We start from the raw sequence: 26,109 nt of genomic DNA, 5'->3' as shown, positions 1-26,109 counted from the left end.
AAGGATTGTACTGTTCATTTGTTTCGTGGATATCAAATCTGCATTCATTACTGTTAATAGGCAACTGTTTTATCAATAATAGTATAGATTGGGAATGTATCCGAGGTTTTGAGGGCCATACAATTGCTGTACACCGACACCTGGCTCCAAGTAAAGTTGGGGCACAATGACAATAACCAGCAATAGGAGATGAACCATAGGGATGGGTTGCACCCCTACCGTTCACCCTTCCACATCTGATGTGGGCAAAGTCAGATCATTTCCTCCAAATTTGGTGGACAATGTATGCGTTGTGCAGACAATATTATTCAACTGGACCACATAACTATTTTCTTCCAGAGGTCTTTGGATGCCCTTGATGATTGCAGTGCTCAGGATAATAGACAAGTTAATTTGGGTAAAACAAAGATTCTCTCATCTGGCTGCAAGCAGTCGAAATCCCTATGCCATTTGAGACATCATTTAGCTCCCAGTGGCCATGGTGTTAATAGGCAGAAAGACAACACCGTTGGAAATCAAAAACCACTTATTTGGGGGAATACTTTGAATACGATCTACATGCAAGTTGCCTCCCTGCTTATTTTTCTGCCGTTTTAATAGATTACGGCAAAGTGTTTAGCCCCTCGAGTAGTCGATGTGGCATTTAGTTTTCTGTAAAAAAAATGTTTTTCACTTGACTTATGCTTTTCTGCTTCAAGCACTAATATCTTTAACCCCTTCCATGCTGGTGACGAACCCCAGCCGTCATGCACTACGGTGCTCGTGTGCTGATGACGGCTGGGGTTCGTCATGGCCCGCCCCTGTTCGTTTGTTTACCGCACGGGGGTGGAAACCGGCCAGCAGGGAAGGGGTTAAACTTTATAAACCCACCCTCCAGGCCTGTATGTACATTTTATTTGGCCTGAGCAAGACTGCATTTGAACTTAAGGTCCAGCGTTCAATACACTTTTAGAGGTAGAATTGCTAATTAACACTGTGGGAGAGGGAGTCCTATTTGAGAAGGAGATTGGAATATCGATCGTGTGAAACCTGTAGATGGTACTTCTTTTTGGTATGCTTGGTGTTCGAATCAACCTAGAACCTCCTTGGTTTTCAGATTCAAATTAAGGATTGCCTTAGAGGGCATTGGGAAGATCTTAAATTGCATTGTGTACAAGAGCAAAGAGCTAATCTGGGGAAAAAATGAACAAAGTTTACATTGGTTTCACTCACACTTCTTTTGCTCCAAATGTACCAGTGTGTTTGGCTAAAACACATTGGACATAATTTGTATTTTTGTCTGGACGTCTTACCCGTTAAAATAGTTCATTTGGCCTGGTCCAATTCAACTTTGTATTGCAACTGTTGTAGATGTAGGCTGAAGAGTAGATATTAGTAATTTTGTTTGTAAATATGCGTCTGTTGTGGCCAAGTATTAGGCTGATTGCTGTCAGAACTGAAAATTGTATTACATTTTGCTTTGCGGGTATTGTTCTTGTACAAGTAGGAAGATCAATTTTTGTGTTGATAACTAATCTGGAGTAATTGCAGCATCTGTGCTATTAGTGTCAATTGTAAATATTTTACTGATGTTCTATATTGGGCAACGAGTAAGTGATGCGTACATTACCCTGCCTTCATAGTATAGCTCTGCCTTCAATTGCACACTTTTGTAGATCTCACTTAACCGAGCATATGTGCGGTCTCTTGCAAGACCTTTTGTTACCTTACAGGGATTGTAGAGCTTGCCTAGTGCTTACCATTAGTTGCCTTCTGAGTCACTCAGTTGCGTGCTTCTTATTTTTCAGCTTCTGTAGGTTTACTTCCTCTTTGTATTGGTCCTTCCTCAGAGGGACTACTTGCTTTTTCAGGCATTATTTTTTCTTTTTAGGTCAAGCCTGCGACAACGCATACTCTGTCACTTGCAAGACGTATAGTTTACAATAAAGGGATTGTATCCCGCCCATTGCTTACAATTTGTTGACTTCAGTGTCACTCTTCTTTGCTGCCTCCCAATAGAAAAAGTGTTACTTCATTCCTTTCTGTTGAGTATGGACCAAACACAGATTGATTCAACATAATTAGCACCAGCCTGCCGCTCCTGGCATGATAGATGTATTATTTCTTCCTCCTCTACCTTGTGCGTAGTGCTTCTTTCCACTCCCATCCATCCTTTCTTCATCTTGCTTCCCATCCGGTGCTCCTTTCCTCCCCCCCACTGCTTCCTTTTTTGCTGTCCCCATGCACCCCTGCTCCTGCCGTCCATTATGGCTGCACCCTCCCACTCACTTCCCTTGTGTTGCTTTTCTCCTCTCCCGTTGATGCTTCTCCCACTCTTCCCCCCCCCCCCCCCCCCTGTGTTTTAAACATATTGAACAGCAGTGCGAGCTGCTTTGCAACATGGCTTCAAAAAAGCGCTATGATTCTGTGAACACTGGCTATTTCATAACGCTTTTTTGTTGACTTAAGACATGTTGCACAACTGGACTTTGACTTTCATCTTAGACAAGACCTATTGCCTTTGCCAATGCTCGTTAATTTAAGCAGTCTAATTGAGTGCATGTGTTTTTCAGCTGTTTCCCTGGTGTACTGCCCCTCATATTCCTGCCTAGACTGTTGTGCATGTGGTTGCAACCTTCTCAATGTTGTATTGTCCATGTGCCCACCCCAGTCCCTCCTGGCTATCCTCTGTTGTCTGTGTTCTTCCCCCTGCTCCTCTCACTCCCCATCCAGTACCTGTGCTCTTGCCCCCACACCTAACTCGCCCACCCTCCGTTGTCAGTGTGCCCCCCTACTGCTACCTTTTCTCCCGCCGTCCCTTCCTGTCACCTCAAGGGAGTACACACCTAAAAATTTAAAGAAATAAAAGCAATATGATGCGGCCATCACTAATCTTTTTTATTATTAAATAGAAAAATCACATTAGGGCTTTCTATGTCATAGCCCTTTTTTCTTTTTTTCATTATGATTAGCTGTGCTGCACAAAAAAATATTGCCAAAGCCAGTAGCTCTCGTAGGCAAGACCTTCTGACTTTGCCATTGCTTGTTAAGTTGAGTAATTGATTTAAAAAAATGTAACGCCTTGGTTATCCTATAGTTTTAAAGGATGCTTTTGTTAACCAACTAAACGTTATTACTTACTAAAATGCACTCTTGATTTTCTTGTTTTTTGTTGAAAGAAATGCCAAATAGTCTCAAGAAAAGCAGCTTGCCTAGATCTGGAAAAGATGCAGGAAGGCCTGTGCATTAAAAACCTTTTGGCTTGGTAAATGCGTTTGTGGGAATGCATTCGTTAGTCCCAGTGCAGGCAAGGTTTACTGAACTCAGATTTGACAACCAAGGCCTTTTACCACTAGTGTCCTGGGACTTAACCTTAAAATCGAACCCAAATCTGAGCTCCAAATATACTCCTTTAGCACGTGACAGTCGGGTTGCTAAGTTTATTTAGGAATCTTACTCTGTAGCTGGTGTCAGGTTTGACATTCTGAACTCTATAAACCAGTTAATTTGTTCATCAATGTAACGTCCAGTCAATGTTTGTGTATAGAAAGGAAATAAACGACTTTTTTTTAAAAGTCACACACAGCTAATACTGTACATAATGATTTCAGAAGCAACAAATGAAACTGGACATTACTAATATTCTTCAGCGATTACTCTTGCTGAGGATCGCCAGTGCTGCTTCTTTGGGACAACCTTGAAAGACCCTCCTTGTGCCTTATTCTCCCAGGTAGATTATGGGGTTCCTAAGTGGTAAGATGGTAGTTTCAGGAAGTACACAGCGCGTGACCGGCAAGGTCATGGATCCTTTTTGAGATTCTTCAGTCCTTGTTAGTATAGGCCTTGTTCCTCCCATTTCTGGTTCCCCTGGGTTGCACAGTATCTTTCACTGTTTTGTCAAAACAATCATAGTGCAGGCCATGCCAGCATTGTTTGGGCATTTCAGTTGGGCTGCAGTGCAGTGCTTGTGGGTGTGCACTGCTCTGCCTCCGGAGCACTGTATGCAATGACCGCTTCCTGCCCAGCCGAATGTTGTGCAGTTGGCATCTATTGCACCAGCACAATTGTCATGTGAGTGAAGGCAGCACCAGTTGAGGCTGTCGTGGAGAGGCAGTGTTCATGCCTCAGCTAATCTATTGCCTTTAGTCTTCCTCTCGCCCAGACTCAAAACCCACCAACCAAACAATTTAGTTGCCCATCGCAGGCCTCGCCCTCGCAGAGCAGGTTCTCTCCTGGTTCATAGCGGTAGCCTTTGGCTTATCCCACCTGGACATCGTTGATGGTTCCTTTACTTCCGAGCAGTTTCTCCATCTTGCAAGGGCACCTGCAGTGCCCCTCCTGAGCAGTCTTCCCAAAAAAGATACTAGAGCAATGGAGCCTGTTCTCTTAACTTACTGACCTTATGTAGAGCAGTATCTCGCAAATTCAATGGTCATGAACCATGAGATCTTTTTAATGTAACTAAAGTATCATGTGGTAGCGCACTGTTATTTATAGACAGCACGTTTCATTGAAACAGTCACTTAATTTTCACAGACTTATAGCTTTACAAATAAAACTAGATTGCACACAAATGAGAATGTGTGGAAATCTTTTTTTTAAATGAAAATTATTTTTGCATTACCATGTAAGATGTCTTGATTTGTTGTAATCCTATTAAAATGTTTGTTTCCATCACACTAAGGAATTAAAACAAAAACTCTTCATTTTTCTTCCCTCACTGCTGAGTGTGTACAGTTCATTTACAGGTATTTGCATTTTGTTGTGTGGTTGGAAAAAAAATGACTTCCTGTAGGCTTTCCTTTCACTCTTCATGTACCCCAGCTAGATTATCACACAATTCACTTTTCTTTGTCTGACTGCAAAGTGAGAGGAGTTTGGCAACACCAGTCCTAATGTTAAAATATGCAGCAATCTGTCAGAAGACGAAGCCTTATATTTGACCTTTGTCTTGATGTTCAGCAAATGTGACCAGATAAATATATAATTTAAAGGCATCTTTATTTATTGCTTGGATTTTCTCGACCTACCAAAAATAGGCCGGTGACCCACAGTTTGGAAAACACTGATCCATAAAGTATACTTTCCACTTAACAGTGAGCCAAGAAAGGACAGAGGGGGTCTTTTTAGCTTCAAAGGGGGCTTCTGTCTTTTCTCCTCCACACCCAAAATTAGGACTTGCTACAAAGTATTGCTGGAATGTTCTGGAAGAGCCTTGAACTTCACATTTGGTGATTGGATTCTTTCCGAACCGCCATTTTAGGCACCACTGGATGGAGCCGATGTCAAATAGATTCCAGTGAAGATGAGGCCCCATCTGTCCCACACGCTCCATCCATGAATCCTGAACTCTGAAGGTGCACCCGTAAAACGTTCACGCTTCCAGCATGGATAGGTGAACGGTATGGTTACCAGGGACTACAAGACAAGTTTACAAAAAGGTGATAGGAGCCAATAGGCCACTCCCTGTTACTTATCTACACCCTGACAAGCTGACAGTAGTTACACTTGGTAATGGGGGTGCACATTGTGTGCACCTCCAGATCCGAGCCTTAATTCATATCGCAATAGCTTCCTGCACACATGCTTGTTTTCATGTGAGCTGAAGGTAGCAGTAAAAAATCTACAGTTTTCTATGATGAACTCAAGGAAGGGGTGTATGCTCTTTCAAGCCCTGCAGGTGACCTTGCTAAGTCCCAACAATGCTGAATGTGGTGTGTGAATTGATCTATTTTGGGGTCATCTATATGTCCGTTCAACCCGTTAACCCTGGTAAAGAATATAAAGCGTCCTTGAAATAATGCTCACTTCTAGCTTTGACCTAGCAGCAAACCAGTAGGTCTCACCTGTGGGACCTATTGGCTTTGCCAATACCTTTTGGCACTACACAATTTTGTAGGTGGCTATGTATATTGACAGATGCATGTGCATAAATCCTTACATAAACACACACCTATATAATGACGCTGGCACAATGTTTTTCCTTATCTGACATGGCCTGATTAAAAAATATATCAATAGTGAATGTAGGACGAAGGTTCATATTTAATGCAAAGGGGGTGGCAAGAATGTGCTGCCTAGTCCTCTAAAAAATATATAGTATATTTAAATAAGACTGCGAGTTGAGGGGGTATTGGAGACCTGGTTTGAGGGAGCATTGGGGGGTCGATGGTGGTGGAGGGGAAAGCAACACGGCTGGTGAGAGAAGTATACACGTTAGAAAGCAACACGGAGCATAGGGAGGGAGGGAGTTTGGTGGGTTGAAAAGCCCATGAGGGAGCATGCAACACGAGGGAGACCGCAGTATGGAGAACTGCGGTGGCTAGTTACCATGGGCTGAGAAGCACACCAGAAAGAGATGAAAAATACACAGACTCATGGAGTGCTTAAGCAAAGAGAAAAACAGATGTTCCCTAAAAGTAAGCAGTGGAGGGATGCAAGTCAGCCAGGCCAAAGAATCCATAGAAAGGTAAAAAGACTATTCCCCTGGGGACAGACAAACATAAGATGAAGCATCCTGTGCAAGGAAAGCCATCAAATGTTAAGTACACAAATGATTGATGTTAATACCAATCAATAGTAAGGAATGTGTAGACAAGCCCACCCAAGCACCCGTAGTAATTATAATCTTATTGGTAGACTCATTTTTTAATTGAAGCCATAACAATATAGTGCATAGAATTTTCACAAATTATGACCACAAAGAATATCAAATTCATTTGACAACATGATTAATATAAAGTGCATTTGTATAAAGTGCTCGGATAAAGAAATCTTAAATCAATTGAACATAATTAAAATTTGAAGGCCTCATTGTAACATGGTTATATGAATAATCTTGGACAAAGATAAACCCATCTTCCCTAAAAAAAAAATAGTCCATGCTTTGAGATCTGTTCCGTGCCATATAAACATGATCGATCCTGAGACACATTTCATAATAGTGTAGGTTATCTTAACTTATGTTATATATTTGACTATACGCTGTTGAAAAGTTATTTATACTTTTTCCAATTTGTTTTACCAGGTTAATACATTTAGCAAATATATTTATATAAAAAAAAGACAATTGTATTATTAGAGCAATAGGAAGGCCCAGTCATTTAAACATTCGACATAAAACTGCTCTGAGCTGTGTAGTAAATGCTGTGCAGTAGCAGGTAACGGGAGATCAGCTTTCCTTGCAATAATCACAAAACCTGCATGCTGAATTCTCTCCTGCTTCCATACTTTTGACATTTCCTGCATCAAAGAGACCAAAACGTAATCGAAGATAATTAGTTTTTAGTGACCATGGAAGAGGAATAGCATGGTACGAAAGAGATCCTTTGCATAATGTCCCCTGATCAAGATAGAGTGGCCTTGATTACTACATTTCTGGACGTCTAAGATGCCAGCCGGTTGAAAGGTGTGTTTCTTCAAGAGACTTTTAAAATTAGAATGCAAGACCACCCTTTCTTCTGGGTTAGTCATTACAGATCTTTTTTTAAAAGTTTCAATATAGTCCTACCCGACTAATGTAGAAAATTAATTTATTGCTAGGCAGTGTCATTTAAAAAAAAATCTTTCTGTGATTTGAAGAAAGTATATATACATTGTTTATGAATGAAACCTAAGGCTGCAGATACATTCTTTGCTTCTCAAGAAATGATATGAACAGAAATTGGGTTGATCATGATAATCAGTTGAAAGTGTTTGTTGTTTTTGGAATTTAAAAATATGGGATTAGGTCAGTGTTCGACGCTCATACATCGTAAGGACTGAAAAGATGTTCTGTTTCAGAGAAAGATGACCCCTCTTCAAGCAAAAACCTGTGGCTGGCAATCTCGGTAGACTTGTGAAGCTTCAGTGTTTGTTTGTTCATACCAGCATAGTTTCCTTGTGCTGACTGACCACTTCTACCTTTCCATTTCACATGTATGAAATGCTACCCTGACTTTTCCAACCGGACCCTTTGGAATATAGACTTGGATGTATGACCACCAATCTGAGAAGTGACTGCAATGTCCTCGTCATATGCGCATTTCTGATATGCGATGGGCTCGCCGCCTCCAGCTTTGCCAACTACTGCAGTATACCAGCATCTCATGATTAATTTTGCCTTTGTTCTTTTTGCCATTCAGATATATTGGACTGCCATGTGAATGACTGCCCCACACATAGTGGCCTTCATTGACTTTACTTGACATTCGAGAGTTCCTTTGCTCTGGCTGTCTATTGAGCAACAGTGGAACATTTAGCTTTTTTCCCATGCTGTATCACTCTTTCATCAAGCCCCTGATAGATGTGTCTGGTGCATGCGGTCCTGCTGTTGTCTCAGAATCAGCAGTTTGTACCTGGTTGTGCGAACGAGAGATCTTGCTCGAAAAAAGGACTTTCCCAGAGTTCTTTTGCTGTTCTAGAGGACTGCATAGTTCACCAGTTGGTACCAGCTCCAATGTGCCCCGTCCCAAAGCTCTCCACCTTGTGAATGGTTTAGCTGTTTCAGGAAGTGTTAAGTGCATATTGTATGTTAACACCTGCTGATCATTTTCTATATGAGAGGTGTGGGTAATTCCTCACAACTCATTGTCTCGTGTGGGATCCAGCACACTTCCTACTTGAAACTTTGCCTAGGAATTCCAATATAGTAATGATTTTTTGGGGGTGCATAAGTGGAGCTCAGAGGGGACTTTACACGTCAGTAGAGGTCTGTGTATTTCTGCACATTTACCTTCCAAAGCAAAGTGTTTTCTGTAGTTTATTGGCTGGCAGCGGATAGGTTTTTTTATTGATAAGTTGTTGACTTTTGCCTTTTAGCTGCTCCATTTGTTAGAGAAAATCCACATTGTAGTAATAAAGTCTTGCAAGTGAATGTCATGTACTTTAAGTATTTGTTCTTTTTCTTCGAACAAATTATATTACTCAGTGCTAACACTCCATACACCATGTATATAAAGAAAGTTGGAAGTCCATATTAGAGTTGCATTTTCATTGTAAAAGTTGATCTGTTTTGAAACGTTCCAGAATTAAACAAGGAAGCTTCCAAACAGGTATTTTTCGTGCAAAGCTCTTGGAAGTAGTTGTACTTTGGGAACACATAAAACCCAACTAAACCCAGTTATCAGTTGGATATTACTCCGTAGGAGTGCCTTTTGTAGTATTGGTGAAATTATTTTGGCTTTTTGGGGAAATCTCCCTAAAGCGACTCCGAGCATGCATTAATCAGATATCGATTTATTTCCGGGTTTAGATTGAGCAGTTCCTAACCATAGTATATTCCTCATGCTGGGAATGTGAATGGATACACCTACTCAAAATACTTTCCAACGCTGCAGTGCTAGATTAGAATATTTCAGCCTAATTGAAGAAGCAAAGGAAAAACATGACTGAAAAAGTCATTGAGATGGCATGTTTTGGCGTCCATGTTTTAAAGATCCTGCCTGTCTATTGGAAGGTTTGTGTTTTTTGGTCACTGTAGCGCTTTGGGTGGGAAAGGCCTTCTGATGCGCATAGACCTCCTGAATAAATGCAGGCAGATTCATTGGTCTTGCTGCTCCTCACTTAATTCGTTATTAGTCTTGAAAGGGTCCTCTACTTACATAATTCGGTGGGACTGTGGCAAAAAGTTCAATATGCATAATATGAGAGAACAATGCAGAAAAGACACTCCTAGCCTGATCCATTTAGAACCTCCATATAGGCCTGCAGGTGCACACCAACCCTCCACTTTTTAGCATTGTACTCCTCAATGCTCCACCGCCCCACCTTCAGCATCTTCCCCCCCCATATTCATCAAGAACACATTTTGCGATTCCTTAATAGCGAAAAATACTGATTCGCTATTAAGGAATAGCAAAATGCTATTCATCAAGAAATCCATTAAAAAATAGCGATTTCTAATAATTCCTTAATTGCGACTCGCAAATTGCGAGTCGCAATTAAGGAATATCTCCCTATTCATTCCTATGGGCCTAGAGGCCCATAGGAATGAATGGGAAGACCAACTCATTTAGTTGATTCGCAAATTGAGATTGCGATTTCAAGGGTGCAGGGGTGTCCAAAGGAAACCCTGTTGCACCCCTGAAATTGATGTGTGCACATATGTTGTGCACATACGTGCCCTTAGTGCGCAACATGAAACTTTGAAAAATGCACTTTAGTGCATTTTTCAAAGTTTTTGCTATTTAACACATAGTGATACTTAGAGGTAAATAGCGGCCCAAGATTGCGAATTCGCAATTTTAAATGGTTCATGAATTGCATTTAAGGAATCTCAAATTGAGATTCCCATCGCAATTTAGCGATTTCTGTAATTGCGATTTTTGCATTTGGGATGATGAACATCTTGGGAAAAAATAGCTGAATAGTCTAAGTGCCGAGACGCCCACGGGTATTCGTTCGCGCTCAATAAATGTCAGAAATAAATAAATAAATAAATGCAAAAATAGCGCTCGCAAAAGGCCAGATTCTCAGAATCTGGCCCTTTGCGAGCCGATTTCGGCTTCATGAATTTACCTGCTTGTTGCCTTTGCATTGCCTTCAGCAACCTGATGATATACTGTGTTTTCGCACCGTGATGCCTTTGCGCTGTTTTTAGCTACTAACACCCTGCTTCCCCATCAGTTGATCCATGACCCCATTCCTTCTTCAGCACTCACATACTACCCTTCACCCAATATCTATTCCAGAGAACACCAAAGCAGACACACTAGGTCTTTGAGCATGATTCTGGTTTGTGATGTCAGTGTTAAGTTATCTGATATTGAATATAATGTCATGAGCAGTGAATAGATGGGTTAAAGTTTGTCTAGATAATCTTAATGACTTTTCAACTGTTATTTCACAGATTTGATTACGTATCTAGGTCACAAGCTGTTATCTCAAATATTAATATTTGTTGACATGTTGAAGTCACTCAGTGTCTCAATGACTTCCTTGAGGTTGTGGTAAAAAGGTTCAATGTATTCTGCTATATCATTTTTCCACTGCACTGAAATAAGCCCTTGGTATTTTGATTGTGCTCTTAGCTTTCTAATAGGATTGCATACATGAAGCACATTCGATGCTAAACTCTAATACTGTAATCTGGTACCCACATATTTCTCTTCAACTAATTATTGCTTGATTGACCATTGCCCATTTTTGTACCATTGCTTTCCACAGCTTTAAGCAATTTTCTTCTCTTCACACTTACTCGGTGCTTTGTCCCCTGCGTTTCTTAAACTTTTCCATCCTCATGTTTTGATGTACAATCAGTATATTAATGCCATTGCACCCGCAGCATGGTAGAATTTAAAATATTGGAAGTTAGATCCCCAGTACTGCCTTAAACGTGTTTGCAGCTGCCCTTCTTCAACCCAATAAATTATTTAAGACATCACTTCATGATTACTGTTGACTCTGCTCCATTCTCATTTTGCAGGTTTTGATATTTATTCTTGGGTCTTTCTCTCTCCGCTTGTTCTCTATTTCTGATTTTTCCATTGCACATTTAGTCTTTTCTTGCTGCCAAATGTTGCTTTTTTCATCACCCTGCAGGTAATTGTGAGTGGTGTCCCATAGTAAAGGTGAGGTGGCTGATCACTTGCCCAAATCCTGTTACGTTTAACTGGTTGGAGTTGCATTCACCAGTAGATTATCCTCCCCCACCCATTTCTCCCTGATACCATTCTGTCTTGACTCAGTCTTACCTTTCTTTCAAAGCCTTTAACCGGAACTGTTAATAAGGAAAATCTGGTACAGATTTGCAATCTGGCACCTCAAAACCCTCTTACTCGATGGATTTGCAGTATCAATCCTTTTTGGGGCTTCAGATGACCACAAAAGTTAGTTTGATGCTAGAAACTAGCCACGAAAATGTAAACTCTGCCCCAATGACATTTCTATTATGTATGGTGGGACAGGTTCTAATGTTTGTAGTCCCTACGATGCTGATTTGATTTACAAAGGCCATTATTTTTAAAAACTGATCAGAGTGGTAGCATAATCTTCATAAACTATTGGTCATATCCCCTTTAGTACTAAATGTTTCTTTATAGTAAAAGTGAGCTGTCTTTTAAAAACCGTTGTATGTTTGAACACAACTTTTGTTTTTGTATTAATAAAATATAGGATTGATAGAAAATGGAGTAAATCTCGACATTGAACATTTCTACAACATATGCCAGTTCATAGTGACTGTGAGCCCCGACTATCTTAGATCCACTCAGAAGATGCAATGAGTTGTTGTGCTATTTGTTCACTATAGTTTCAAAGCGCTAAAGCTTGCAGGCACAGCATGTACACGATAGTGGCTGAGTACCCTAGACTGCAGTAGAGCCCAAACACTAACCTTTCCAGTCAAGACCTAAAGATGGTTCTATCTTCTAAGGCCGCTGATGAATTTTTGAGTGTGTAGTTGCACAAGTATTTTAATAAGGACTCTCTATTCTTATCAGCTACCGAAGAGCTGCAAAGACTAGATAAGTCCACTGAAGGAGAGCCAACTAACCATAATGCTGAAGAACAACTCACGAAACGTAATAGAACCCACCACACCCACATTCCCTCAAATCAAGAGGCACTTGAGTTTAGGTGGTTCAGTCTTCACGGGCAACAGGCAATTACGGTGCCTAATGCATAGCAGCAAGTACCCCAGATACTGTAAAGAAAGCACATCAATACGTGGAGATCAAATTAAGCAAACTTCACAACATGAGTCGATCTGCATCCAGCAAAAAGCATGCTTCAAGGTAAAAATGTGCATCCCACCAGTTTCGAGAAGTGCAGACATCCATTCATGAAACACTACAGAAGCAGAATGTGAACAGTGAAGAGATGATCATAGTCCCTGCAGGAGTCTTTAGAGCTAAAAGAAAAACTGGATATATACACTTATAAATGCTCCTTATCGCAGAACAGATGCTTTGAAAGAACAACAGAAATGGAAAACTAATTTGTAGAGGAGTGATGACGTCACAGATGTCAGTGTCCTGTATAGCAGACTCCTCTCTGAATAGTCAATTAATTAAATGTACAGCAGATAAAATAATTCATCCGCAATTGACTGTTTGAGCATAGGGAGTTATCCAGTTTAACTTACTCTAGAAAAACAACAAGCCCTAGATGGCAATCACTGAGCAGTAGAAAATCCATAAGATGTCAAACTTGTGCAGTTCTAGAAACGTTGGCAAACTTGTGGCATTGTCTGTCATTGAAAGGCAAGAAACATCTAGGGTTTGGTTGTAGAGCTATCTTGTCACTACACTGCCACTTCTAAACAAGGACAGAATGTGGTTCGAAGGGACTCCATGTTAATGGAGTCCACTATCTCTTCATGATACCCTTCTGGGTCAGAAGAATTACAGTTCTTATGAAATTGTGAAAGACCTGCAAAGCACTAGGCCCCATTTTCATCCTCTCACAAGCATTCATGAAAACCGATCACAAAACTCTCTTCTCCATGTGCAAAATAATTTGAAATTGACTCCTATCTCACACCTTCTTGATTCTGCTCAATGTATCTGATAAGCTCTTTGCAAAACACCTCTGCATCGTCTTCACATGATAGGTAGACCGAGTCAAACATTTCGCAAGCATTAGAGAACAGGATACAGTAAACCACTACTTTTGTAGTCCAATATTTAGTGCTCTCATGAAGGATAACCTATTCAAGGCTTTAATTAACATTGCAGGTTCTGTTGGCCATGTGAGCTTGATGAAAATGTGGGTACGGTTCCTGTTCTTGTAGGCTTGACCAGGAGTGCACTGAAGGGGTGTTCTGTATTTATCTCATCCGATAAAATAGGATACGTCTGGTTTCGGAATGATCATGCTTGATGAATCCCAGCTTTTCATTGTTAATGGGGAATAACATGCACAAGTTGATTCTGTCTTTACCGAGATCTCCTTGACCCAGTAATACCAGGGACTTCTCTCCTGTTAAATTCTGGCAGTTTCGACCTTGTTAAATCTATCTGAAGGTGCAGATTTTAACCGTCCTGTTCAATAAAATCCACACAGCTTCTGTTTTTGCCTGGGTCCGAAATTTGTGCCACAGTCACTTAGGCCCCAACAGTAATCAAATGGGTTCACAATTCAATCACAAAAGTGGTACACTAATAGCTGTATTTAAAACTGATGTTTTGAGCCGTCAACAACAGACTTATGCATGCTCCTGAAATATTTAATCATATTAAAGAGGAATTAAAGAATAGAAGCAGGTGGAAGCCATATTCACTAGGGAGAGGCAAGTACTCATCCAACGAGAATTCCTGGTACACTGTTGCATAGAAACACTTAAATCGACTTGTTTGACGCAATGAGCAAAGCAAAGCCTTGGATGTTCAAAGAAACGGCGTTGAAAAGGTAGAAACTGCCTGTATCCCCCTTTAATGGCAAAGTAACCCTTGAAGCTTTACACCAGAGGCCTTAGACATTGTAATGCAGATTAAAACGCTCTGCCGCTCTAAAGGGAGCCATCTTCATGTAAACACCAGTACTGGCTTTTAGGCTTAGATTCCTCAAAACGAAACATTTCCCCTCGTTCACACTCAGCAAATATGTTATTAGTAAGTCGCTTTTCTCATTTGAAACCGTTCATACAATTTAGTATTTGCTCAAACGGTTCCCAGGTATGTGTTTTTTACGAATTTGAGGTATCCAACTTGCATCTAATTGGTAAAATCCTATGCTGTGATATAGTTCAGTGTTGATGTCCTCCAGAATTAATTCATTTCTGTTATGCTTCATCTCTTTTGTCATTTTTCGTTGTGTTCTGTCATGCACATGTTGTTGTTAATTCAGTTTCATTTTGGCAGGTGTGCTCCTCGAGTCCCTAAACAGGCTCTTCTGCCCTGTGTAGTATCACCATAAAGGGTGGCATTATTTATTTGGTATAATTAAGATGGACCCATACATTCCTCCTGATTTAAAGTTGTCGCGCTAGGACTGTGCCTTGCTGCCTCCTATTTACTCTTTAAATGACCATTCTTGAATTTTTAGTCTATGGTTTTGATTCAAAACAAATTGGTGAAATCCAACTTGGCATTGGCATACCAGACAAGACCCCCGTGAGATTAGCCTAGTCATCCTGCAGATATGGAAGGTCAGTCAGGAAGACCGCTCAAACCGCAGTGTCTCAAAGAGCAGAGATTGGCATTGCCTTTACTTACATGATTGAGACACGCTTGTTTTCTGAAATGATTAACGATGGTTTTGGTAGAGATGTTAAGTGCCAGGATAGCCTGTGATGAACAGTACAGCAGTTATTTCTTTGTCTGCATTTGTGTGTGTTTTATTTTTTAATTTGATTATTTTAGGGGAAGGTTCTGTGGCGCACATGACCCCTATGTTTATCCAGCTGGGCATTGTGTTGCTGGACAGTAAAGAAAATTAACCTCCTCTTGCTAGTTATTTTTAAGATTAGTTTATTTGGGGAGGGGATTGAAGGAGTGTGAACTAGAATTTAGATTCTAGTGTGCAGGACAAGGCAACGTTTCCATGTGTGCCCTCTCACCATGCATGTTCTTGCACACACGCACAAGTGAGGAATGATGGAATGCTCAAACACCTTGTTTCACGTTCTGTAAGCTGTTAGTAGGTAGATTCCAAAATATGAGACATTGTACTTAATTGACCAGAAAACAAGTAATTTGATTCTGTTTCTGATCTTCATTTATAGCACCAGCAACAAGTGGTGCAGGCTGTGGAACGTGCCAAACAAGTGACCATGGCAGAGCTGAACGCAATCATTGGGGTATGTGGTCTTTCCATTTTAGTTTTTTTTTTAGTATTTGTAACTTGGGTCTCGTTTTTAAAAATAATTGGTGTCATAAACTGGGCAACAGTTAAACTCGGCAGTGAAACCTTAGTTAGCTGTCACTTCTACTAGCGTTGATTGTCACATTTCCTTAGCTTAATAACTGCTCCAAATAAGCCACTGAAGCAATTTGTAGAAATGTATGTTTTGTCTCCATAGTTACAGCTGTAGGTTCACTTGAATGTGCTTAATAGTGTATTGTAGTATAGGTTTCTTAAAGACATCAGTTGGATTGCACCAATTTTAATATGCTTCTTAGAGAATTTTCTTCCTGGATAAGCACAATGTATATATTTAGTTATAGCAGTTGTTTTATTGAAAAATATGATTGAAACAGTTAAAATACTCTGCTGATTAACCTAGCAACGCCTGCAATCTTAATGTCTGTGGTAGCTGCACACACCCTGTCCTCAGTCTAATAAATCAGTGCTCTCTTCTTGTTGCCTTCCTGTTGGTCTATGCTCTGTTTACTCCTGCTCCCAGACCTCACCAGCTACAGGAATCTGAGACGCTAGCATTGATTGATCTTTTCTGGACTGAATATCAGAGGTCGCCCTTGTGCTAGATGTCATATCCATTCCTGTTCTTCCTTCTGTTCACTCATCTACACATTTTATTCACCAACTGTTGGCCTCCAAACAGATGTTTAGGAAAATGTTGCTTCCTGTATTTCTGTATTCACATTAAAGGACCTGATTGAGCAGTGCTTCTGATGAAATCTTTTACTAGAGAAGGAAGCAAATAAAATATTTGAAGTTCCACTGAACGTAGGTGAGAAATCAAAGCTTTAATAGCGCAATGTTCGCATCTGTAATTAGGCAACTGTAGCAGACAGTTGATTAAAATATTCTAATAAAGACCCCAGAACTATTCTTTGTCTTTGCCTTTTCTGCCACCTCCCTAAAGGTTTTTTCCTTTTGTGTTAAAATTATACATACGTATATCCTCTTTTTATTAAGTATATCAAACACACTTTGAAATGCTAATTATTCCATTTATTCTCATTAAAATTCAAATTGCAGTGTGAAGATAGGGACAAGGGTCGCTTGATAATCTATCTGAAGTGAAAGATACTGCTTCAATTATGCATCTGTCTTTTAACCAGAAGTTCTGAACAAGCTGATTATTGCTGACAAGAAGTTGCATTTTTTAAAAACTATTTTTGTTAGCTTTCTTGACCAGAAGACTAACACCAGTCCAGGTTGTGTGAGCACAAATACTGCCTAATCTCTGAAATCCTCCAACCTCCCCAGAAAAAGCAGGTAAATTAGGTGGCATCACCTGCATTTCTGAATATATTAGAACAGAAACATGCAGGCTGTTGCAATTTGTACAGAAAATAATGCAAACACAAAGACAGAGGACAAAATAGAACCTAGAAAAAGAACGACATTTTAGGATTAAAATAAAAAAAATGTAATGTGATATTTACCATTTTTCTAGCTTTCGTTTTTTTTATCCACTCCCATGCGGTCTCGTTTTTACTTACCATTTTTGTTTTTGTACATTGTGCTTAGGTGTATTCTGTTGAGTTAGGCACTGGATATTAGGGCAACACTAACTTTCTATACATGGAAAATATCTGAATTAAGTAATTATTTGATGAGAATTATAGCACTCTTTTAATAGCAGAAGTTGAGAAAAATAGTTTGCGCACTTGGGTAACATTTTGGACTGATTTGTTTGTCACAGATGATTTTCCTGTTTCTCACAGTACGTACTTTAGCTGTTTGTCCTCGTCTCCACTCTATTCATAGAGTGCTACAGCTTCAGTGTTATCTGCTTTCCTTATTGAAAGGTGATAGTTGTAACTTTATTATCCTGAGCATGCACCATAACCTTTTTAGTCATCACCTGGATTTTATATTTTTCTTGGTGACTTGATGCTGAGATTGAAACCCATGCTTCTGCTCCTTCTTTATCCATCCGTCCATCCATACAATGCCTTAATCAATTTTTGTTTGTGTTAATCTTCATCTAGGCTCATCATACTAAATTTTAATCACCCATTGACAATATTCCCCTACAGATTTTCTTCAGAGGCACTAATTATGTGCTTTGTTTAAGATTTTTGCCTGTGTTGATCATTCATTAAACAAGGTGAAGGTTGTGTGCCTTTTAATGGAGGACTGATCACCTACAGTCCAAAAGAGACTTCTTCTCATGCCTCAACTTGAAATTACATCTCTCAATGAAAATAATCTTTCATGGACCATTGGCTTCCATTCAATAACTTCATCCACTACTCTGGGCCCAATCAATTAGTCTCTCTTCTGGAAGTTTGCCAATACTGACTGTGTGCCTGTTTCACTTACTCTTCAAGAACAGCCAGTTGCAATGAGTTCTGCTTGGTTTCCTACCTTGTTACATGATGAAAAAGACGGATGGAGTCCCCTAAGGTGGACTTATGAGTCCTTGTGGGTCAGCATACAGCTAGCTAACTTTATACTGCATATTAGAGGAGATTGTTTACCTTCTTGTTTGAGAGGTTGGTAGTATTTAACATCAAACATTACTTCAATTCCTTCAGGTTAACTGTTCTGACTAAGGAAAGACAAAACCCTCATAATATGGGCAGCAAAAAGCTCACTAAATTTCTGGAAAACAGTGGGGCTTTCTAAATGTGTGATAGCTCATTGTATGTTGCAGGATTGACCACAGTTTGCACTGAGCGGATACTGTGCTCCCATCATTGAGGGCTAAATACATAATTGCTGATGTTATTTTCAAGATGACCTATCTTCTGGTCATGTCCCTAGTCTTAGCAGTTGATGCTATATGTTTACAACCTTTGTATAAATAAGGACACCAGTCTGGTGAATGGTCAAGACCAGTGCTGCTTGCCTTCACAACCTTCTTTTTCCTTTGAGTGGTGATCACCACAAGAGCTCTTTATTAGGCTAAAATTCACATGGCCCATATTTGTTGGCGCCTTAGTAGGCTTTTGTTTGTGTTCAGCTGTCCCAGAGACATGTTACAGTTTACAGACATAGGCTAGATTTAAAAGGTTCCATCTGGACATGTAATCACTCTTTTTAAAGAAAGATCAACATTTCCGCCATTGTGTGTCAATTCACGGTGAGTGTAGAGGTTGTACCTGATAGGATTGCAGGGCTAAAATAGATGTATAGTGAACAGGTGCTGAAGGTGAATTGAAGGCTACAAATTGAAGAGAAAACAAAGTGAAAACTACTTCTAACCAATCATGATGTAGTGTAGCTTTCTTTCAAGCTACCTTTTCAGAAGTTGTAAGGAACAGCCACCCGAAAGTGGCGTTCAAAAATGACAAACTTAAGCTTAAATTACCTGTGACTGTCTTTAAAATCGGTTGAAAAAAATATGCCAGTACTTTTGTGCTATAAAACATAATTCAATACATATTAAACATTGAGGAATAATCTCATATGGACTATTCAAAAACCTAAGCATCCTCTTCACTTCATTAATGGGTTATATAGTGGGTGTTTTACGAGGACCGGAAGTGTTGATGTGTAAGAGTTGCACAAATAATGTATACTCCCCAGTGCTATCAGCAATTTAATATATTGTTCCTGTGCCTACATTTTTAAAATTAGATTGCATTTTCAGCAAACCGCTTTTGGTGAAGTTGCAGCTAAAGTGTTTAGGAAAATACACAATTTCCATCGTAAATACCATTGATTGTTTTTTTTAGACTGGAACCAATTGGAGAGATGGATAAGTTTTAAGATGCTTACCAATCTTATGCAATGCAATCCAACAATATCGAAATTGTGTTTTACATTCCCATAAATATTTTTCAGTATAAGTCGCTGTTGGACAGCTGAAATGTTGATATCATTTGTCCCCCCAACCCCGCATTCATTGTATCGGCATCCATGAATTACATTATAATTTTCAGAGAGGAAAAGCCAGAGAGTTTGTGGGAGTGGTGCTGCGTTTTGTGCCTTATTTTGTTTTTGATGCATTCGCTTAGTATAGATCCATGCAGAATACCGACTGTCGGAAGATTTGTAGTTGGCAAATTAACTTGTTTTTCAATGTTTCGCCTCGTATTTCTGCAGCATGTGCAGAAAAAAGCACTGCACAAGGCTGCAATAGAGGAAAACAAATCTAGACCACTATTCCCCGACAATATGTAAATTCTCTTTACACCACCAGTTTAGTGATTTTGGCCATAATCCATACTTCTTAAATCAATCAGTAGTAATCTGTTACCCTTTTACATTTGTGTGATTGCGGCTGAAGTACCTATTCAATCGAGCAAATACTGAGTGGTCAATACCTCACAATCGGAAATGTATACTGACCACCTCTGCCCCTAATCGTTTGTACGGTGGAAAGTGACAGGGATGTGAAGAGAACGTGCATCCTCACACATCCCTTAGCCGTTTGTTTTCAGTTAGTTTCTCTGTTCTCGTAGTACATGATTACAAGGGATCTACGTGTTCCCGTGATCAAATATTAATAATACTCCAACTTGCTTTCCACCTTATCCTCACAATATTAGTGTACGTTTTAAAAGCAACCTTTTTCTCCTTTCGCCATAATTTGATATTATAAAATATTGCTGAATGGCGAAGAAAAACATATTATTAAAACAGGTGAAAAAAGTAACAGCCAACAAAAGACTCCTCTCTAAAGTACATATTAGGGGAATTTTCCATTTTTTGTGTAGACTTTGAAAACCTCCTGTTCTTTTTGGTTATGGTTGGTTGTGGCTCTTAAAACAAGGTAGGCAAACATTGGAAAGTAAATATTCTGGAGTGGTTCAACCGTTCAGTTGCCCCAGATTATCTTTACCCGTAATTGACCGCTTAAAAAACAAATTCACCGTGCAATCTCCACCTTTAACTAAATTGCCTTGGATTAACTTGTGGCCTTTTGACCAGAACACATTTTTACAGCATGCCTCAGAGTAGCTTTCAGTTTACAAGCTACACTAATTCTCAACGTTTCTTTCGGTTTTCATTGCCTAATTGTGGTTACCGCTTTGACAGACCAAATAATTATGTTGGCATCAAGTAAATAAGCACCAAGTATCCAAAAGTATGAGTTCATGGGTCTTATTACTCACTTAAACTCTGAACGCAGGAATGACAACAGCGTTGGCCATTTTTTTTTTTTTATTAACAATCACAAACGATAACACCGCAAATTGAAAATAAATGAGTAGTTGTTGCACAAAAATTCCTTCCAAGTTCTCTCTCTTTGGGTAAAACCAGCCCCTTCTGTATGAAATGTGGCACTCAAAAGACCTTCATTGTAGTTTTGTACTAGGGCCTTTTAGCATCTTATTGTTACATCCACTTAAAATTCTTATTGTATGGCCACACTTCCAAGCGTCCGTAAACCGACTGCATGCTGCAAATTGCCATAAATTAAACCATATGCTGTATATGTATATACAAATTGATCAACAGTGGCTGGTGAAATCATTTTAGATCTAGCTTCCCTGTTCCTTGTCTGAAATAATCTAGCTGAGCAGAATTAAAGGTCAAGCCTTCATGGATGTGATGAGTAATTTGTTAACCAGAGATTCTTCCGATTGAGTCAAGAGGGGTACGCTGCGTATGAAAGGGGTACGCTGGGTATGAAATTTGCACAATTACTTTTTGTAGCCTTTTCTCTGATTTGAAGAGTCACTGCGCCATGCTATAATAGGAGTGGCGTGAATACGTGTGGTTTTATGTTTACCAGGCAATGTTGCACCTGTTCCAAGGTTAATATATTACTTGCTTATTATGGTAGTCCGTTACTGTGGCGTGAGGTACATTTCTGTATGTCCTATCATTCCCCAGATCACCTCGTGCTTTTGAACTGCTGAATCAGAACACTGATTGGTTATTTTTTGCCTCTTGGTGTATGCTTAAGATTTAAATTCCAAGCTTATTTGTGCTGAGACCTGTGACTTTTGCAATAGAAGAGTGTCCTCTTTCTAATGGTCTCTTTTTGCTGTGGCCTCGCTAGGAAATGTGTAAGCCAAGTGCCCAGCAGTTTTGTCATTGTGCCATGTATGCAATGATGTTTTTGCTATGACACTTCCTACTGGAAAATGTTCCTTGGCATAGGAATACAACATTTCCTCCTGATCTGTGTATTTCACATTTCTGAATTTGTTCCGAATGTTTGTGCCGACTTGGCATTTGAACAGTAAATGTTGCCTTAAATGTCATAGTGAAGCAGTGTTAAACACAAAAGCTTCCATAAATGAATTTCTTTTGTTCTCCATTAATGGCCTTGTGAGGAATCAAACTTACTCCCATTTTTGTATGTGGAAAATCATTTTTTGAAGTTCTGCATTTGTTGCATTCTCCTAATATACTTAATTATCCGTAGCACTTCATTGAGCCTGACACTTGATTTGTAATGGTAATCTATTTCCAAATCTGTCTGATAGCAACATAAAGATGTGTTCAATAATCTTGATACACGCCATAGCACACGAAGAAGATTAATACATTTTCCTGATCAATGGATGGTTGTATCCTTCTGCCTCCAAGGAAGTGCTTTCATTGGAATGCAGAATGGACGATCCTTAATGTGCTAAACGCCCCTTAATGTATGAGTGCAGAATTTGTGACTGCCCGATTTTGCATGCGTTTGCACATTAAAGAGAGACCTATTGGCTTTACCAGTGAATTTTACCTATAGTGACCTGCATAGCCTTGATGAACCTTGCAGACTGGACCCCTAGCTGATTGAGTGAAACTTGGTACCTGGCAAGCACTTTTTGGAAGTGATGATGATGATGATGATAGAACTTTGTCAATTAAAAATACTGACCATTAACAGAGGTTGTCCAGCAATAACGGCCTTTCCTGCCGCTTTGCCATCTAACATACTGGCTCCTTGAACACGTAGACCACTTGGTATTTGCTCTGCCATTAAAATAAATCCACTGAGTAACTTTGAGGAAAAAGATCTGATATCGCTTGTCAGAACCATTAGTACGACTATCTATTCCGTATGTATTACACACCTTGTTCTTTTCAGTTCACCGGTTTGCACAGCCCTAATCTTAAATTTGCACACCCACTGCTTAGTGTGCATACAGTGTAATTTTAAGTATAAACATAAAGCCATCACTGCTGCTCATACCAATGTCCCGTGTCTAAAGCTCCATGGTTTACGGTTCTGTAAAGGGTACCTCTCATGTGGGTTTTTCCTCATTTTACGATTCGGTTTTACCTATCATTAGTGCACCTTACGACTGCACCGCGATGTTTCAGCTTCAATGTGGTAAAACGTTAAAGTCCACATTCTAGCGGCTTGGTTAATGAGCCCAAGAGAACCACGTAGGATAAATGTAATGTACCTCCGGGAGCCTGGAACGTGCGTTCTATTTTGTTTAACGCAGTGAAACACTTAATTTCTTTCACAGGTAGTGTTCAGTTACCTAAAATACTTTGAAGCCGAGAAAAGTACATACATTTGGAACCTTGAACAGAAATATCTGCAATCCGAGCCAGATGGTACTGCAAAACCATGCTTATTATAGAATGCACGTTATATAAGCATGCCAAATGGAGCCCTGTTAACGGTCAAGTCCTTCTTGTGCTCTAGCACATTTGTATCGCACTAAACACCTTGAATCAACATACATTTTAGACTAAAATGGGCCCTGAACAAGTTAGAAGTAGTATTTTCGACCGGTCATGAGCCAAGCATGATTTCTGAGGAATTTCCTGCAGGAATTCAGAGAGATCAGCAGTATGACATAAATGAACAAGCCTTTGACCAGTCTCTTCAAGAGCAAATCTCATTGCCACCATCCTGGATCCGTTCCTAACTATTAAGACATGAAATTTTCCTGTCATTCATCTCCTTGAGTAGTGTTCTTTTTCTGGATAAAAAGAGTGGCACATACACTGTTGTACTTCAGTTGAGTTAGCTGCTACCAAAGGGTTAACTTCTGCTCAGCCCACAGCTCTGGTTTCTCTTAAAATGTGGGGATTTTCCTAGGATTGATAGGGGGACAGTTGAATGATATAGCAAAGAAAAAATGAAGTGGGAATCGGTTTGGACTAGATAATGGGTACTCACAAACATTTACCAAGGGGCAGAAGTATGGATTGTAGTGTGACAAAGGGCTACATTGATGCCAGCAAGAAACATTGAAAGGTGTGGTGTATTGAGTCAGTTACCTTAGGGCTTTTATTCCAAACTACCCCCTTTTAAATTCGTGGCCTAGTTTCTGTATTGAAATAGGTCTGCCAATAATTTGAGTTGATCTTCTGTATTTACTGTGATTTTATGCATCTGACTTGCTATCCCTCGAATGCCCTCTGGAGTACGTTTCTCTATCCACTATTGCTACCTCTCAACTGTTAGTGACTTGGAATGATATACCATTTAAGGCGTCACCATCTATTCCTGCCTTTACTTTCTTATCTGCAGAAGTTGGGAGGGCCTAGAAACAGGCTCGAATAGGGTAGGGAATGCTGTAAAAGGGGGGAAAAAACCTTGTACGGAACCTCAGCATGGGGAACAGTGCACATAAATGGGCAGACACAAGCACCTAACCTCCACTGCTAGATTTTTTTCAACGGAGCGGTCTGAGATGTATCACTAGGAGACTTTAACCCTTTGCTAAAAGTATGCTAGTACTGAACACTGTATTGGAAATCTGGGCAGTGTCTCCATCACTTTGGCATTTCTTTGGCCATAGTAGCCCTCGAGCATCGCCTTCAGAACCGCTTTCACTACAGTTGTTGTGTAATGAGCTAGATAGAAATTGTCAAGCCACATGGGTTTTAATCCCGTCTTCCTAATGTGACCATATAATAGTGCACTCGTAGTCATTTACCTTTCGAACGTTCCTTGTTTCTTGTTTTTTTCCCCTCAAAGATAGGAACCCTTAGAATCAAATGTTGGTAGTGTATGATGAGAAACCAGCACTGGAATCCAATACACATTTGATTCTATTCACAGGGCACAGTCCTCGTTCAGTCTCATTGTCCACTTGATAAAATGTGATGTAGTGGGAATGTTATGGACCGTGAAACAAGCCGTACAGCACTGCTGCCTTGGTGCTCCTCCTTCAGCAAATGTTTGATTTTTAGCACATCCTGATCTTCCTAAACGTTTGCACCCCTACCTGCCAATGTGAGAGAACTTGGAATGGGCTCAATTCAGAAATTGGGCACCAAAGACATAAATAAATAACATATGACTTACTCCCAGGTTGTCCTCCCACACGGTTTCATTAATAAATGATTGTAAATTAATCGTAGTTTTTCGACTAAATGTTGGAGAATTGAAAGGCAATAACCACCTGGACAGCACTGCCCCTGTTTAAAAGAAATAGTAAAACACTCTATTCAGTCCTTCATTCTGGCCATTGTCTTAAATATTATAAATGGGTGTGGAAATATCAATCGTACAATGCATTTAGTTGTGGAAGAATCATTTCTGTAATCACAACGTCGAATGTTCCTTTGTAGCAGACCATTCGTTTGCCACAATTATTTGTGCCATAAGCCCCAAAGTGGCCATTAACTTTGCCCCCACTTGCTGCTCCCCTTTTTTGTATGCGGTGAAGAGCTGAAGGGTTAGTTCAGGTGGCACCGGGAACGAAGATGATCATCTGCTGGACCTTTTGGAGGATTTATGTGTCCATGGATGAATTTGAGTTCCCTGGGAGTTGCTTCAAAGTGGCCCTTTTTGTTGTCATCGTTGACTTTGCTAGGGGCTTCTGAACAATTTCATTTACCATGACTCACTCGATGCTGTGGGGGTGGGCTGTCCCCAATATATGCAATAGGAGAGTTTTAGAGACTTGGACTTTGGCTTCTGTCTTTGGCTTGCTGGTTGTTTTTCTTTTGTGCTATTTTTACTTTTCTACCTGTTGCTTTTAATAATTTCAATAGCTATCTATTGTATTTCAATTTTTGTTTATGTATTGCACCATTTCGTAGTTTGTAAAGCACTTTGGTTAAAAGCACTGTAGTAAATACAAATCAACCCTGGTGAGTGAGGGGACTCAAAGACATTTTTCTTTCCTGGAAGCATTTTCTGATCTCACTGATCAGATGCTCTATCCTTACCCTATGGCTAGGTCCTCTAACCCGACACCTCGGGTTTCAGTTATAGCACAATAAAGGAGGGTGGACCTAGCTCAAAAAACCTCTACCTCTCCTTTCTTTTTGATATTTGGTAAATACAAATCAACCATCCATCTGAGGTTTTATTGCTGTCCTTGCTTGTATATGGCCATTCCTCTTCTAGTTCGAGCCTTTTCACTGTAGGCCTTGCCATTCCTCTTATTAGCCTCTTAAAACCATGAAAGCTGCAGGACGTCTTGTTTCAGTGCTTTAATTGTTTTTGCATTTAAAGAAACGCTAATCCTTGTCCACGGTAAGTCCTGT

At 39.9% G+C, this 26,109-nt stretch overlaps 1 protein-coding gene across 4 annotated transcripts in view; it reads left to right on the top strand.

The window, feature by feature from the left end:
- LOC147727275 (transducin-like enhancer protein 4) overlaps positions 1-26,109 on the top strand; it is a 263,396-nt gene that overhangs the window by 68,067 nt on the left and 169,220 nt on the right. For 2 of the 4 annotated variants that reach the window (XM_086961335.1, XM_086961334.1), the window contains exon 6: positions 15,623-15,697. The exons of the other annotated variants lie outside the window; for them this stretch is intronic. In XM_086961335.1, the coding sequence (XP_086817461.1) occupies positions 15,623-15,697 (75 nt within the window). The remainder of the gene's footprint in view (positions 1-15,622; positions 15,698-26,109) is intronic. 4 annotated transcript variants of the gene reach the window in all.

The sequence above is a fragment of the Lissotriton vulgaris genome, chromosome 3_1, assembly GCF_964263255.1.
Source record: "Lissotriton vulgaris chromosome 3_1, aLisVul1.2, whole genome shotgun sequence".
Classification (NCBI taxonomy): Eukaryota; Metazoa; Chordata; class Amphibia; order Caudata; family Salamandridae; genus Lissotriton; species Lissotriton vulgaris.
The sequence above is the reverse complement of the archived record's forward strand: the minus strand, read 5'-3'. Positions and strand labels throughout refer to the sequence as shown.